The following is a 17,331-nucleotide window of genomic DNA, read 5'->3' on the forward strand; positions in this document are numbered from 1 at the left end:
TCGCGTCTCACTGGGCTAGCTGACACGTGATCCCGCGCGTCACGTCAGGGCGGATGGGGTCGCTCCGCCATATTGGTTGCGGGCACGGCACTGGGAGCGGCTGGCGTGGTCCGGGTATGGACTGGCAGCGGAGCCTGAGGAGCCGGCTGGCTGCCCGCCACGGCCGTGAGTGCCCGGGGCGCGGGCGGGAGGGAGGGCAGGGAGAGAAGGGGCCTGGGTGAGCGGGGGAGCGCGGCCGGCGGTGCCCGCGGTGTGGAGGGGTGAGGGGTCGGGCCTGGCGGGGTGGTGGAGCGAGCGTCGGTGTGTCCGTGGTGCTTTAGTTGCGCGTGTGCGGGCTGCCGCGGGGGCCGAGCAGGGCCGGGCTCCGGCGGAGAAGGAAACTCGTTTATGTTCGGGGTTAGTGACAGCAGGGGCGGCTGAGGAGCCGTGTGGCGGCCGGCTGGGCTGTAGTGTGTCCTCCCGTGACGGTGCGGCTGGTGGCTCTTTATTCATAAGTGAGCGCTCAGAGAGCCTGTGCAGGCGTGCCATGATATCCCTGGTGTTACAGAGCGAAAGGTGGGGTTTATGCTGCTGCTTGCAGTAAGCAGTATCGCAAACAATGCTACCTCCGCAAAACAAGAGTGCTGCTGCTTTGTCAGTCATAACTGTGTGCCTGCTGCAACTATGTGCTGTACAGAGCATCGAGATAATGCAGGTACTGAAAGAAGTGCTCTGTAGATACTCAAATAGAAGATAGATGTGACGCGTTCACTGTATGTGCTCTATAATTTATATAATAGGCCTGTGCTCCATTCGTTATTCGTGTTACTGAACAGCATAGCTGTGTCAGCCTCAGCATTAACTCCCTTTTTTCAAGCTCTGGAGTACAACACAAATTCTTTTCTGTGTTTATCAGCCAAAAAAAGCGAACAAGAGCTAAAAGATGAAGAAATGGAATTGTTCACAAAATATTACATGGAATGGAAAGGAGAGAGAAAAAGTGGCAATACGTCATATATGAACATACCACGATTTTACTACAGGGTAAGTGAAGTATCCAGATAAACTTCAGCAAGAGACTGTTCTATCTTATAAAGAAAGTAGAGCTTATTCAGAGGGACACTTCAGCTTCAGGAGCTTAAGTAGATTGAAATCTGAATGATGTTGATTGCTAAGCGTAATTTTTTATTTTGTAGAAGTGCAAATTTCGGCAGTTTCAAGTAATTATTAAGCATCTCATCAGAGGCTATGAAAGAGTTTGCTAATCGGGCAGTAGACTTGGCTGCTTACGGAAGACAGGAACTCCTCCTTCTCTTTCAGAGGAACTTCCTGTTTTATCTGAATTTTGACATACCAGCATTATAAATACGTATCTTCTTGGTTCTGTTTAGACTCAATGGGATGCTGCTTCATGAAAATGGTTAGTCATTGGTCTTGCAGACTAAAGTTAGGTTTGTTGCTTGCATCATCCAGCAGAAATGCTTGGTCTGGCAACTTACGTGTGAGATGAATCAGACTGGGAGGAGAGAATATGGGAGCACAAGTTCAACATTGTTATATTCCTGGCACTTGCCAGCTTGACCCCTCAGCTGCTGTCTAACCTCGAGTGGTCCTGTATTCCTTAGGATTATGAGCTTCTGCCAGTTAAGTTCTTAAGTACATATGTTTCAGCTGATGAATACGTATGCAACCATCCAAGTTCTGGTACTGCTGTACAGTTTTGCATGTAAACATCACCAGAACTTTCATACCAACTGTTCTTCCATCTGTTTTGTTGGTCAAAACAAGTCTAGTAAAATACTTACTCTTGAGAGTCAAAATAGAAGGTATTGTGCTCTCCTGAGTGAAAACACAGTAAGAAATGTCTTTTACGTATGAGCCCTTCTATCTTGCTAATGTGAGAAAGTGCTTAGTGGGCGGGTTATCAGGTATGGGGTAGGTCTTTGTCTCCCAAGTTAAAGATGTCCTGTTTTAAATAAATATTCCAGTATTGAAATAATTTGAGGCAGTATGCAAGTGATGTCCCTGCAGAAGAAGCAGGTACTGTACACCATTCTGGTAGATAGGTTGTTGTTTTTTGTTAAGTAAAGAGCTTCATCAAAGTGTGTGAGCCAGGACTGCCTGAGAGTACTTGCTAGATGTGTAGGTTTTTAATGGTACCACTGTACAGAAAACTAAAACACCACAATGTTTCTAGCTGCCGGCTGAAGATGAAATCTTGCTTCAGAAATTAAGAGAAGAATCTAGAGCAGTCTTTCTGCAAAGAAAAAGCAGAGAGCTGTTGGATAATGAAGAGCTGCAGGTAAGAAAATATTTTCTGTATGTCTCGGAATAGCTTCTGATGAGACTTTTTTGTTCTGCAGAGTTTGATTAGCTAGTGTCTGTGCACAGGATCCTGTGGTGAGGTGCTTTGTATTTGGGTATGTTGGCTGGTTGTGAAGTACTAGCTAAAGCTGAAGTGCTTAGTATAGTCTTGGGCTGGTAATGTCAGTGTAAAGATTCCTTGTTATAATGTATATGAGGACTAAGTCAATGGCTTCTGGTTTTCCAGAACATTCCAACAATTTCCCTAGTGTGCTCAGAAGAAATAGTAAGTTCTGTTTACATATCACTGAGAGAGACTCCAAAGATGATTGACTTTACTGCAGTTCAAAAACGAAAGGGATGTGAGTAAGAGAGAGAGCGTGTGTTTAACACGAGTTTAGAGCAGTGGAAATATCACTTCCTTGCTTTTCTGGCTGAACTGACAATGTGTATCAATTAACAGAGGTAACCTTGCAGCAAAACCGCTCTTTTGCTGCATTTCTTTGATGCTCTGTCCTAAGCACACTGACATCTCTAGAGAAATACGTTCTTAACCAAACATAAATGTCTTTTAAGAATCTATGGTTTCTACTGGACAAACATCAGACATCACCAATGATTGGGGAAGAAGCAATGATCAACTATGAGAACTTTTTGAAAGTTGGTGAAAAAGCTGGACCTAAATGCAAGTAAGGCTTTCTTCTCTTGCATGGGCTTACTTTGGCTAAACCTAAGTGCTCTGTAACTTGCAGTTGCTAAAATAAATGGAAACAGTTTAATGGCAAGATAAAATCATGTCTGTGTAGTTATTGATGAACTAGTTGCTTTGCATCCTTGTAAAGGTATATTGCCCCTACATCTCTGAGGGAGCTTTTGATGGAGATGTCTGCAAGAGGGGTACTTCATCTTTTTGAAGAAATTCTTGTCATCATGACTGTTTTTATGATGTTAGTGGCCAGTAAACAGCACACTTTGAAGAGGAAATTATGTCCCCAGTGATATTGCCCAACCTTCCCTAATATTTACAGATGGAAAATGTTCTGCTAGATGTTCCATGTGCAGCATACATTGAACGTTCTTTATGCTCCTGTTGGAGACTGCTGTTGTGCCCACAGCTTTGTAATTGAGTTGGGCAGATTAGTTGTCAATACCAGTGGTCCCTTCTATGTGCATACTGGAAGCTACTAAATATATTGTCGTAAAGAGAAATTAAATTGAATGAAAGTTCTCAAAACCCCCACTGAAGTCTCATGAGCAGCAAAAGCAGCTGCTTTTTATTGAGTTTACCATTGTTACTTGGTAGGATTCCAATTGATGGTTGTAGTGTAGCAAATTAACCTCTTTGAATACACATAACACATTCTATATTGTTAAAATAGTATTTTAAAGTGTCTGTAAGTTTTTGGATACTGTAACTGGATCTGTCAGTGCAGTGTAATTGGATGCCTAGAAGCAGCTTTGTGTTTTATGTTTTACAGGCAGTTCTTCACAGCTAAGATCTTTGCTAAATTACTCCATAATGATCCTTATGGGAGAATATCTATCATGCAGTTTTTCAATTATGTCATGCGAAAAGGTTAGTTGGTGCTTTTTCTGTCTTAATGAGAAGTTGTTTTATTTTCAAGGCTAATTTAAGCTTTATTAATTACTTGCTGTTCTCTTCAACAGCAGTGAGTTCTAGGCCTTGATTGCTAATGCTGTCTTCCTGGAGGCTTGGGATTTTTCACTGGTTACTAGGAAGTGGGAATTCACCCTATTTCTAAAATCTGCCTCTCAGCCAGAGATATCCTTGATCTGTTTGTTATTGTCATTCTGATTTTCTTTATTCAGGCAGTACTGTGAAGAGCAAAAACCTGAAGTTATGTGGCGAGTATGGTCCTAACCACTGTGATCAGATTGTCCTGCAGATAGCTTTGTTTACTGTTTTTCCTTCTATAGAGTGGTATTACCTATGTTTTCTAACTTTGCTTGTCACTATAGACTTACTGTATTTTCAGCTGTATTTTTATTACAAATAACCACTTGGGGCTGAAAAATGCAGCTTTATTGCTTTTGCTTTTTTTTTTAAATATCTGTGTTAGATCTTGTTTAAGATGAGACTGGCAAGCAGGAAGGAAGGCTGCCTCGTTGCCTTGTCCCCTCGCTACTGTGTTCTTAGGTCTGGTAGGGCCTTCAGGAGGGGAGAATGGCACCTTTCCTCAGAGCAGCTCAGCTTGTTTAACTTAAAATTTTGTGGTGCAAGGGATGAGAGATGTGTTGAGCATGAAACCTGGCGAGTTGACATGATGCAGAGTATGCAGGAAAGGAGCAATAAGATCATTTGCAATAAAACAGTAAACCCAAAAGCTGCTTTGGGTTTAATAGGAGACTTATGAAGAAGTCTGTGAAAATTGTATGCGTTTCAAAAAGGCCTATTCAGATGGACGCAACACAGATTCTTTCAGAGGTCTTCATTTGTTTCACCCAGAAGTTTTAAGTCTTGTGTATTTGTGGTGATGCCTTTCTTGTAACACGCCAACAAACAAACAAAGAACCACCACCCAATTAGAGACAGGAAGCCTTGTGGCATGTCCCATCTCAGTCAGATTTCATTTGCAGATGCTGGCCAACATAAAGTCCCATCACAATGTTTGTTTGCAAGTCCCTCTTGGGTCAGTTGTATAAGGATTCTTTTTTTTTCTAGCTTACAGCATTGGAATTGCCTAATAAAGTTAGCCCTATGGCATGTCTGTGCAGTACCAGAGATGATTTCTGTTCTCTGCTGTACAGTGTTCCCTATGAGGGTTAAAGACCAGGCCAGGTATTAAAGGAAGAAAAGACCTAAATTCCTGTAGAAACTTTCAGTTAATACTTTGAATTAGTTGATTTGAATTAGTTGATTTGAATTAGTTGATTTGAATTAGTTGATTTGAATTAGTTGATTTGAATTAGTTGATTTGAATTAGTTGATTTGAATTAGTTGATTTGAATTAGTTGATTTGAATTAGTTGATTTGAATTAGTTGATTTGAATTAGTTGATTTGAATTAGTTGATTGATTTGAATTAGTTGATTGATTTGAATTAGTTGATTGATTTGAATTAGTTGATTGATTTGAATTAGTTGATTGATTTGAATTAGTTGATTGATTTGAATTAGTTGATTGATTTGAATTAGTTGATTGATTTGAATTAGTTGATTGATTTGAATTAGTTGATTGATTTGAATTAGTTGATTGATTTGAATTAGTTGATTGATTTGAATTAGTTGATTGATTTGAATTAGTTGATTTCCATCTGTATTTACTGCTACATGTCCTTCACTGTGGCACTGAAAGGAGAGGAAAGTAACAGATGAAGATGGGAATTACTCTGCAGCAGCTTGAGCTGATCCAGGTTGGGGCAACGCAGTCCCATGTTTCACCTGTTTTGGTGAAGCTCGTGGAGTGGAGAGGTCAGCCTCCAGAATGGTGCTGCAGCAGAGAAGAGGCCCTATCACCTGAGCTTAAAACATCTTAAACAGCTGTGCCTTGGGCATGTGATAGTATTCTCTAACCAGCTTAACTCATTAATGAACTTTGGGGGTTGGGTTTTTTTTTTTCATATGCTTGTTAAAGTTTTAGGAATAGTTGCATGTATCACATACTTGTGCTGAACATGTAGCAGTCTGTCTTTTTCCTTCCTACCTGTAGCTGGAGGATTTTGTACAGTCCATGGATTACAACCTTTTTTCCCCTTTCTTAACAATCTGCACAGTCCTTTTGGGAGGGAATGAGAAAAATGGTAGCTAATAATTGAATAATGGTGAAAGATTTCTTCTGCCTCCAGTAATGCTTCCCTTTCAGGAGGAAAGAGTCAGGCCTGTTGACTTTTTCCAAATAAGTCAAGGCTAGTAAAAGTGTCTTGAATCACTTCAGGGTATATCGCATACCTTTAAACTTCAGCCAGTGAAGAAACAGCCTCACTATATAACCTCTGTCATCTCCAAGTGATACTTAGTCCACCCTGACAAACACTTACCTTGAACAGATGAATGTTGGTGTAAAGGGCAGCTCGTATTTCGTAAGAGGAGCTTTTAAACTGTTTCTTCATAAAATGGAAATTAAATTTAACATGGAGTGTATGAATAATAGTTTTTATGCCTATTCTGTACTCCATTTCTATAACTGTACTTTAACAATGGCCTCAAGCACATTGTCCTATAGTTTGATTAATGTGCTTTCTCATTGCAAAAATAGGTACTTGTGCTATTCTAATTCTCCTGTTGTAACTCAGAAGCTAGGGCAGGACCTTTGTCAGTAGCTGCAGTGCCTCCTACTGCACAAGGGGCTGTAGCAATCTGACAAGCACTCAGTATGTGACATTGCACAGCTGTTTTTAATGCAGTGGAAATACACTGCTTCATATATCTCTAGGTCAGCAAGAGCAAATGAATCCATATGATTCCATGTACCAGATAAAATGTGTGTGCTTAGCCATTTCTCACACCTAGTTATTATAAGGCAGCGTTGGCCACAGTGTACAATATATCACCAGCGACTCTTACTGAGAGACTGAAATGGTGTTTCTAATCAGGACTGGTACATATCATGGCTTTGCTTAAATCTCAGAAAAATGGGAACCAGAGAGGTGCTTAACATCCAACAGTGCTCTGTGGCCTTTAGAATAACTTCAAATTTTGGCAAGGCCTCAAAAACCCCCTAGGTTTTTTTGCATTATAATTGTGTTTTCTGTTTTACAGTGTGGCTTCATCAGACAAGAATAGGTCTCAGTTTATATGATGTGGCAGGACAGGGGTACCTCAGAGAATCAGTAAGTAAATTCTTGACTAACTTAATGTCTGTCTTCACTTAAATGGCAGAGCATCAAAAAGGTTCCAATTTTCTTCCAGTCTTATGTCATAAAAGCGTATATTGTAATCTAAGTTTGGGGTGGGCACATTTGTTTAGATGGATATATGTCATGGTTTAAGCCCAGCTGGTAACTCAGAACCACGCAGCTGCTCGCTCACTCCCCGCTTTTTCTTCCCCCTGCTCCCAGAGGGATAGGGAGGAGAATCAAAAGAATGTAACTCCCACAGGTTGAGATAAGAACAGTCCAGTAACTAAAGTACCATACAAAACTACTGCTGCTACCACCGATAATAATAATGATGAGGGAAGTAACAAGGGGAGAGGATACAATTGCTCACCACCCGCCAACCGATACCCAGCCCGACATGAGCAGCGATCTGGGCCTTCTGGGTAACTCCCCCCAGTTTATATACTGGGCAGGACATGCTGTGGTATGGAATACCCCTTTGGCCAGTTTGGGTCAGGTGTCCTGTCTCTGCTTCCTCCCGGCTTCCCCTCCTCCCTGGCAGAGCATGAGACTGAGAAAGTCCTTGGTTGGAATAAACATTACTTAGCAACAACTGAAAACATCGGTGTTATCAGCGTTGTTCCCAGGCTGAAAGTTAAAAACACAGCACTGCACCAGCTACTGAGAAGGAGAAAAAATGACTGCTGTAGCTGAACCCAGGACAGTATACAATCCAATCTCTGTATTCTAGAGATTTGGTGGCTAGAGTGCTGCTAGCCTTTTTAACATACGGGTAGTTATTTGAAAAAGACATTGTAGCTACCAAGGTTTTATGTCATTAGCACTTTACTAGATTTAGTAAAATAGAGTAGAAATCACAAAAAGGGGTGGCTAGAGTGGGCCTCAATGCACATGTGCATGTATATGACTTAGGCTTTTTTGCCTGCTTTCATGTGCCTTTCTGTATCATTGCAGGATTTTATTTTTAACAAAATATACTTGAAAGCCAGGGTGGAGTATAGCAAATGTGCAATGATAGTAGTGTTTAAAGCTTGTTTCTTTTTCTTAATTCTACAGGATTTAGAAAATTACATTCTGGAACTCATCCCTACTTTGCCACAACTGGATGGTTTAGAAAAATCTTTTTACTCCTTCTATGTCTGCACAGCAGTTAGAAAGTTTTTCTTCTTTCTGGATCCTCTCAGAACAGGTAGGTCCCTGTTTTCAAAATGCTAAATATGTGGGAGTATTTTCACTTTTAAAATGTTTTCACCAAAGCTACTTATGTTTTCAAAGTAGAATGTAGTTGTCTTTGTAGGTTTGGGGTTTTTTGGTTTGTGTCTCTGTGTGTTTGGTTGGTTTTTTTTTTTTCCCCCAGCAATGTTGTGTTTGAAGATTAATCCCCACTGAAGACTGAGTCTTTATGTGGGTCCAGTAATCTACTTCTACAGCTAATTAATTTGTATGATATAACCATCAGTTGTGATTTATAGAATTATCTCATAGAAACTGACAAGGTATTGTTTCATCGTAATGCATCATTAGTAGTAGCTGATTTTAAGTTTTTATGGTCAATAGAAAGCACAGCAACTAACAACAGAACTGCTTGGCAGAACATCCACAGAGCTGTGGAAATGCTCAAGAATGCTTATTGTGCTGTGCTTCTCCTGTTATTAAATTTGTGTGCACCATGTAAATTCATTACAAAAGGTTTGCAGCTATGGCTGCTAATCCTTATTACAGCTGTAGCTCTCTTGGACAACAGCTTGCTTTTCCGTAGGCCCTTGATTGAAGTCACAAACTGCGTGTGTTTTCAAGCTCTAGCTGTGCCACTTGACAGTGTCAGAGTTGTGTGGGCAGTAGTCTCCAGTGGAGGTAATTACAAACTCGTAGAGAGGGTGTGTGTGAAGTTACAATGCCATTATTTTGCACAGCTGTTTCCGCAGTGTCCGTGCACCGGTTAGAGCTACAGCAGCAGAAGTGTGTTGTGCCACCTTAGCTTTGTGTCACATCTGCAGTTTCTGAACGTGTAAAAATATCACATCACTTGAGAGACTCTATTATTCCAACAAATGTTTTAAGCATAATTTCTTTGCATTTTTTATTTTTATTTGAATCTAGCTTTGTGCTTTTCAGGCTTCAGGATAACTCCTTCTAGCAATATCAGGCTAGTTTTTATTCAGTCATTTTAAAAGCTCTTTTTATTTTGCCTCTTAAATTACAGCTTTATCCTCGATGTTAGAAGTTGGTTTTGTTTAGTTTTGCCCCCTCTTTTTTTTTTTTCCTCAGAATACTTCTTTCTTAAGTGGAACCACCTAAATGAGAACAGTCAAATGGATATATTGGCTGGGTGACTGTTAAAATGTGGTTTTCTTTTCTTGCTGCAGGGAAGATAAAGATACAGGATATTTTAGCTTGCAGCTTCCTGGATGACTTGCTAGAGGTAAAGATCTCTTAGCATATACTATTGTATTTTAATTTAGTCTTTCTGAATTCTAACTTCATGTTTCACCCAGTTAAGGGACGAAGAACTTTCTAAAGAAAGTCAGGAGACAAACTGGTTTTCTGCTCCTTCTGCATTAAGAGTTTATGGTAGGTTCTTTGATTTGTGGACACTTTTTTCCTCTCATCTCCTCTCTGCCTGGTATGATTTGGTTGCATTCATGGTGTTATTTTTCCTCTGTTTTTGTCTCTAAATCCTCCGGATAACTTGTCTTTTCAACTCCTGTAGCCATCTTTTCAGTATATCTTCCTGACTTTTATGGTTTCAGTTCTCCACTGTTGCTCTTTACTGTGGTTTTATCCTCTGTCATTTTATGCTTGTTGCACAAGGTACAAGGTTCCTCTGTAACCTTCTCTTTTGACTGTTCTGTTCATGCTTTTGCATGCTCGTTTTTTCATGCTTAAGCAGATCTGTTTAAAATAAAGTTGTCTTATCCTTCAGCTCTTTTCTCTGTACACACAGCCTTTACTTTTGAGCCATTACCTTAAAATTATGAACAGCTTGTTATGGGATTCCCGCTTTCCCTAACCCCATGTTCTGTGCTCATTTATGATGCTCTGTGAATATTATTGTGGATCTAGCATATTCCCACTTAACTGCATTAACTTTATGATGATTAAATAAATGTTTAAACAAGCATTAAATTTTCTTCCTCTGTTTAAACAGTTCCTTGCTGACACAGGTATATTATGTTTTGCCCTCTATATCTCCTTCCTAGGCCAGTACTTAAACCTCGATAAAGATCACAATGGCATGCTCAGCAAAGAAGAACTGTCCCGGTATGGAACAGGGACTCTGACCAACATATTTCTGGATCGTGTCTTTCAGGAATGCTTAACTTATGATGGTGAAATGGTAATCACATATTTTCACTTTGTTCACAATATAAAAGCTTTGGCTTGTAGAGATGGGAAATGTCTCATAATCAGGATCTTTAAAATAAAAAGTAACCAAAAGAGGTAAAGTAACTTTGTTTGTCAGTGTGCACACAAATGACCATGCAGCAGATGAGTAAATGATTTTTCTAACAGCAAGGTTTTTGCAGCCTGGCTTAAAGACAAGTTGCTTGTTTTGAAAAGCAGAGGTGATACGAAATCCAGACAGCCTAGGATAAAGCTTCTTGTAGATTCAATAACATAAAGCACATTTTGAAAAGAAGTATAAATGCAGCAATGCTTTTTGGTTGCATATAATTCTTTAAAGAGAACCAGAGACAAGTGGCACACTTGAGACTAGAGCAAGTTAGCTAACCTGTCCATTTCTTTGTGGAGACAACAGTGTTTTTGTTGTGAGCTTTCCATAGTTGTGAAAAATGGGAAGTCTAAATTAGAGTTAAGTATTTATTTTGAAAGTTTTTCTTAATGTATTGTCAACTCTTGTTGCCTGCATTCAGATGACTGAATTCTAAAAGCGATAAATTATAAATTCTCTATGCAGTCCTTCTGCCGCCTCAGCAGTTTTTTGTACAATCTTCGAGGTCACGAAAGAGCCTCTTAGTTGCCCTTTGCTGGATTTGCTACAGTAGGTCCAACTGTCTCTTTTATGGGGGAGACTAGAACAGGACCCAGCACTCAGATGTGGACTAAGCAGTGCTGAGCAGAGGAGAAGGATCACCTTCCTCAGCTTGCCAGCAGAGCTCTTCCTCATGCAGCTCAGGATGCTGTCAGCAGCCTTTGCTGCAAGGGCACATTGCTGGTGTGTGTTCAGTATTGTTGCCTGTCAGGACTCAAAGGTCTGGCTGTGCAAAGCTGCTTTGTGACTAGTGAGCCCCCATAACGTACTGGTGCATGGGGTTATTCCTCCCCAAATGCAGGATTTTGCATTTCCTCTGTTGAACTCGATGAGGCTCCTGTCATCTCATTTTTCCAGCCCGTCAAGCTCCCTCTGAACAGCAGCACAACTCTCTGGTGTTGAAGATAGACAGGATTATTATATACATAGGACTGAAGGATTTCTATCCTTGTCACAACTAGATCTTGATCGGGAAACCAAGAATCAGCCCTAATGAAAAAGTGTGATACATGTTTTTGAGGTCTACTAATGCTTCTACCACATTTTTTGTCAAACTGCCTACTCTGATCTATAAAGGATTTGGCCCATACAGTACTGTTTGGTAGCATTAGCCTTACTGCCACTAGATGTTTAATTTGTGGTAGTGAAAACCTTTTATATGACTCTTCTTCACTAGTTTGGTATGTTCAGCAGTCTAAAGATGCATTTTGAACATTGTTTAAAAGTATATATATCATGTTTAATTTGGATTTATGCTTGGAATCCAAATTTATTTCTAAAATGGCATGATTTCCTATAGTCAGCAGTTATTAAAAAGTAACTTTTCTGTTCATGTTGGTGGTAGCAGCCATTTTCTGTTTCATGTTGTCTTTTTCAGAAAATAGACTGATCCCCTACAATGAAATAGCTGCCAATTATAGAGTTCCTGCTTGCAAAATCGATTTAGAAAGAAGACTGTAATAAACATGATTGTATCTACTTTTAGGACTATAAAACCTACCTGGACTTTGTGCTTGCATTAGAAAACAGAAAGGAACCTGCAGCTCTGCAATATATTTTCAAACTGCTTGATATAGAGAACAAAGGATACCTGAATGTCTTTTCCCTTAATTATTTCTTTAGGGTAAGTCGCTTTTTATACAGGTAGGCCATTTTCTGTGTTTATAGTGTTACAGCCTGTGTGCTTCTGCATGCAGAACTGCAGGAAATCACTTTAAATTACCAGTAGCCACCAGGGGACCAGTAACTACTTCTAAGAAGATTTAAAATATTGAGAAAAGAAAATAAAAATCCCAAACTTGGAAAGAACTCAAAGGGTATTTCAAACATTTCATCTGCAGTTGAAATGAACTGGTTTGATTTTGTTTAGCAAAAATATTTTGTATTGAATTTTTTTAAAGAAATTGAAATTGTCCGAAAATTGTCTAATGATTACCTATTAGAATCTCTTATGAGGGTTCTAATTGGCTGTTGCCCATGGTTTTAATTTCCACTGTAATCCTAAAATTCAGTAGAAATTAAAATAATGAAGTGCAGTGATGGGCCTGTACAGGTGTGGGATTTCTCAGTCTATTGATTGCAAAGAGCTTCTTGCATTTTTCTTGTTCTGAATTATCTGTTGCTTCCAAATAAGTTAACAGCAACTAAAAAAATAAGCTTATTTTAAATCTAAGGCTTGCAAAGTCTTCCTCCAAACTGTGGTTTGTGTGAGTGGGGTTTTGTTTTTCTTCTGGCTTGTGGTGGGTTTGGTTTTTCTTTGGGGAGGAGGAAGGGGGAGGACTGTTGTTTTGTCTTTTATTTTAATATATACCTGAGGTATCTTGGAAAGGGAAATGCCCTGCAGGAAAGTAGTACTTTTGTTGTAAATGGTTTAGGCAAAGTTATGAGTGTGATGCTTTTTTCATGTACAAGATCCCTCCAGTGATTATCTGTTCAGACAGAGGGACAGGCACTTCAGTTTTCTTTATGTGGCTCTTTGTATGATAATTGTAAAAATAACAATAGCTTTGTAGTTAGCCATATGTGCAAAGAGTGACGAGCAAGGTACATCATTCAGCTCATTAGGTAAAGCTTTCAGGCCTGCTCAAGGCATAATCTTATATCCACATTGTTTCTATATTGTACTAAGTCTCTAGTTGAACATGAACTTTGATAGTGACTACAGCCATACCATTCTGTAAAAAACTTATCTCAAAGACCTGTAGACCTTTTCTAAAAAGGAAAGGCTTTTTTAAAAACAAACACCTCCCCTCAGAAACAACCCCAAAAAAACTAAATCACCCCCCCAAAAAATACCCCAAAACACAGCACACACCCACCTTTATTTTCTTTTAGTGCCTTTGAACCATCAAATAATTTAGGGTGAAATGGACCTTTGGAGGTCACCTGCTCCCAGCACCTGCTCAGAGCAGGGCCAGCTTCATGGTTAGGTTGAGTTGATCTGGGCCTTGTCCGGGTGAGTTTTGAGTGTTGCCAAGGAGGGAGATCCTACAACCTCTTTTGGCAGTGTGTTCCCATGTCTGTGTACCCTGATTGGGAAGACTTTTCTCCCCTCAGCCTTTCTGCCACCTCTAATTGGAATGCCTCTTGCCCTTTCTCTGTGTGTCTCCAAGAAGAGTCTTGCTGCGTTGTCTCTAACCACCTGCTAGGTAGTTGAAGGTGGTAATGAGATTCCCCCCACCACCTCAGCCTTCTGTTCTCCGTATGAATTAATCCCCATCTCAAGCTTCTCCTCTCAGCTGTGCTGTGCATTAGCCTCCAAAGCATGTTGATAGCCCTCCAGTGGGCTCCAACTGGTTTGCCGAGGTCTTGTGAAGGGGAACCCAAAACTGTGAGGCTGCGTCTGGAGTACTGTGTCTAAATGATGAGTCAGGAGGCATGATCAACTGCCTAAACCTGCAGCCCAGTATTTATCTGCCTTCATTGTTAAAAGGGCACCCCCCTGCAGATTCTTGTTCAACTTCTTGTGCACCGAGACCTTCAGCATCTTTTCTGTCAAGCTGCTTCTAGCCAGCTGGCCCCTACAGAGTACTGCTGCATGGGGATATTCTGCTGCAGGTGCAGGCAGGGTTTTTGCATGGGTTTTTTTGGACTTCATCAAGAGCTTTGTTTAGTAGTTGTAGCTGTGTTGTATGCTTGATGGACAGCTGTCAGGCCAGGTCTTGGCAATACTAAGGGTCCTAGAGAAATGAGGCGATGACTTAACATCTCTCTCTGCTTTTACATCTCACCATTCCCACCACTCTCTCTGCTTTTGTTCCTGTGACATTAGGATACAGGGAGACCAGGGGCCATGTCAACTGTCTCTGATTTTAATAAAGGGTGTTTAATTTACAGTTTTATATTTTACAAAACATGAATTTTAGTGTCGTCATAGTATATAAGTGATTCTAAAACGAAAGCAATTTAGCAATGTAATTCTGCATAAGCTACTGTGGCATAGCTGTTTTTGCGCATGTCTCCAGTTACGTGCTTACTGTATTGGCTTCATTATGGAAAAGATTCCTCGACTACAGCAGATGCTTGATCATACTCTAAAGTGTGTCCTTCCTTTAATCTTTTGGAAATGGAATGTTCTAAGTTTTCCTTGAAATCAGAACAGTTCATTTGACTCTGTGAGTAACCACTTTTCTGTTAGCGCAAGCAAGGGTAGGTCTGCACCTACAGAGGCCATACTGATACAGGCTGTGCAGCCTGTGCTCGTGAAACAGTTTTGTTCATAGTTGTTATGTGCAGGCAGAGGTTTGGTGATGCAGCTGTTTAAATAGTACCACATTGAAGGAACTAATAGTAGGGAATATTATTTTGCCAAAATGAGAAATGCCCAGTTACAGCATGAACTGGGAGAACCCATCCATGCATGGACAAATGCTTAAATACACAACACAGTCTCCCTCACGATATTATTTGATCAACCGGAATACAGGTTCCATTTTCAAAGAAATGGAAAGTGTGAGCAGTTACACTGCTTTGCCTGTCTGCTGGTTGATCTTTCCCCTTCTGGCTTTCCCTAGTGTGTATTTTACACTTTGTCAGAAAACTGAACCTTCTGGTTTGAGTGTATCTTAAGCGTTGAGTGATAATGTTCACATGTCTGCATATCCCATTTGCAGAGTGCTCAAACACAGGTCATAACAAAAGTTGGATTCTTATAGTGACTACGAACTGTGAACCCACACATGTATATCATTTGTAATGCCTGAACTCCCCCCTGCCTCATACTTCCGGTGTGGAAGAGAATTGATTGCAGGCTGTGGCATTGAATGCTTTGTCACAGGGCAATATGGCTTAAGATGCAGAAGCATTAAAAAATTTCATACAGTGTCAGTATAATACTGCATTACCTGTTCCTAACTTTTCCCCCCCCCCAGGCTATTCAGGAACAAATGAAAATCCATGGACAAGAACCTGTTTCTTTTCAGGATGTCAAGGTTAGTTTTACTGAATAGAGTATGATGTGAAATACTTAAATAAGCATTTCATAATTGACTTATATTACAGTGTCTAGGTTGTTGTATATTTATTTGCAGACTGGTAGAGATGATCTGACATGTCCTACTCATAGGTTGCAGAATGTTTTTATATTGGCAGTTGCTCTGTGAGAAATCTGGTATGTAACTGTTCTAGTAGTTTCTTTACTAATACACAAATTACTCGTTAAACACATGTTGCTGTGTCTTACACTTGAATATACTTGGTATGTCTATTTTATGGTTCAGGATCATCCCTTGGAGCAGGGAGCAGACTGGTGACTAAAAAAACATGTCTTACAAAACTCTTTATTACTGCCTGCTTTACATTTAGCAGTGTTACTACTTAATTAGAAGCTCTTCCACTTCTCAACTTAGCTCATAAACGTTGAGTTTCATGTTGTCATTTTGAGGCCAGCGCCTCCCCAGAAAAGCAAATTCTTGTCTGAGAAGTGGGAGCTCAGCACATTGCTCCTGTCCACAGCCAGTATTGTGCTTTGTGTGGGACTTAACAGCTTTTTTTTGTAAATTGGTGAGGGTGGCACTAGTTACCCAGAGATAACTCTGTATTATGGTATGAAGTATCCATTATTCTGCTCATTAATGTGTGGGGTGTTTTTCCCTAATTTTGACTTTTCTTTCATAGGATGAAATCTTTGATATGGTAAAGCCTAAGGATCCTTACAAAATCTCCCTTCAGGACTTAATCAATAGCAGCCAAGGAGACACTGTTACCAGCATTCTAATTGATCTGAATGGGTTCTGGACATATGAAAACAGAGAGGTCCTTGTGGCAAGTGATAATGACAACACTGCTGATGTTGAGGATACGTGAGTTTGAACAGGAGCATGCTGTGTCCGTAGAGATACCTCAGTCTGGTGCACCAACTGTTGGAAGCTAGAAACATTCATTATCTGAATCAATGCCTCTTCCATTTTATTTTCCTCCCAGTATAAAATGTGGTACATACAGGAATTGCAGGACTAATTTCTGAAACCAAAAATGCAACTCTTAAAGAGGTAAAAATTACTTTTTTTTTAATTTTATTTTATTTAATAAATATTCTTGGACTTTTCACCTGTGTACAAAGCCCTATTCTTATTTATTTGAATACCCTATTCTAAATGTGAATATACCCTCAAAGTAAGGATGTGATTCTAGGTATCTTCAGCACTGGCCTGTATCCACTCCACTATCCCAAGCCCTGCCACTGTGTTCCGTGTGGCTTTCTCTAATGATAGCACTGTTGAGCATTCTGTTGAAAAGGCAGAAGTCTTCAGTAAGAGAGAAAGTTTAGGCCTCTTTCTTCCATATGTGACCAGCTTTAAGTGTCTAACAGAAAGGATAAGTAAATAACTATTGAACTGAGTGAATGGTTGCCTAGTTGTCAAGAGGTTCATTAACAAAACTGCACTAGCTTTATATATAGTTAATCCAAGCACCTGTCCGAAGGCTTTCACCAACATAACCTCCTGCGCAAGTACTTTATGTAATTTAACTTAATTGTACAGCTAAGCTACAGCGGTATTTAAAGCAGTGAATTTAACAAAGTTGTAGAAATGTTTAAACTTTCAGATAAAATTCCAATAGTACAACAGGTTGCAATCCTGCATTATTTTTTAGTGTGAGGTAGTACTGAACACACAGAGTATGTTAACAAGTACTACATGAGATTGTAACGCAGGGGTGTGTGGGTACTTACTGTGATATTTGAATTTCACCAGGATGTGTGACTCAGTGAAGATGAAAACAGTGAACAGGCACCTGCACCTGTGTGCAAGCGTCA

At 40.0% G+C, this 17,331-nt stretch overlaps 1 protein-coding gene across 2 annotated transcripts; it reads left to right on the plus strand.

Annotated features, from left to right (window-relative positions):
- The first annotated feature begins 41 nt into the window (after positions 1-41).
- Positions 42-16,620, plus strand: PPP2R3C (protein phosphatase 2 regulatory subunit B''gamma). 2 transcript variants are annotated; one of them, XM_030481714.1, is made up of 13 exons: positions 42-165; positions 896-1,023; positions 2,177-2,281; positions 2,860-2,972; positions 3,762-3,859; positions 7,002-7,072; positions 8,138-8,270; positions 9,448-9,503; positions 9,577-9,652; positions 10,282-10,418; positions 12,061-12,198; positions 15,446-15,505; positions 15,605-16,620. In XM_030481714.1, the coding sequence occupies exons 1-13, from the start codon at positions 54-56 to the stop codon at positions 15,674-15,676; spliced, it is 1,299 nt and encodes a 432-aa protein (XP_030337574.1). In that variant the 5' UTR covers positions 42-53; the 3' UTR covers positions 15,677-16,620. The 2 variants fall into 2 exon arrangements, with proteins under 2 accessions (XP_030337574.1, XP_030337573.1); XM_030481713.1 differs by having other exon boundaries at positions 53-165; positions 16,191-16,620.
- Positions 16,621-17,331: the final 711 nt, after the last annotated feature.

The sequence above is a fragment of the Strigops habroptila genome, chromosome 4, assembly GCF_004027225.2.
Source record: "Strigops habroptila isolate Jane chromosome 4, bStrHab1.2.pri, whole genome shotgun sequence".
Classification (NCBI taxonomy): domain Eukaryota; kingdom Metazoa; phylum Chordata; class Aves; order Psittaciformes; family Psittacidae; genus Strigops; species Strigops habroptila.

Coding starts and splice junctions, on each gene's coding strand:
- PPP2R3C (XM_030481713.1), top strand. CDS start 54: ATGGGGTCGCTCCGCCATATTGGTTGCGGGCACGGCACTGGGAGCGGC. Junction 9,653..10,281: donor TTCTGCATTAAGAGTTTATG/GTAGGTTCTTTG, acceptor TCTCCTTCCTAG/GCCAGTACTTAAACCTCGAT. Junction 12,199..15,445: donor CCCTTAATTATTTCTTTAGG/GTAAGTCGCTTT, acceptor CCCCCCCCCCAG/GCTATTCAGGAACAAATGAA.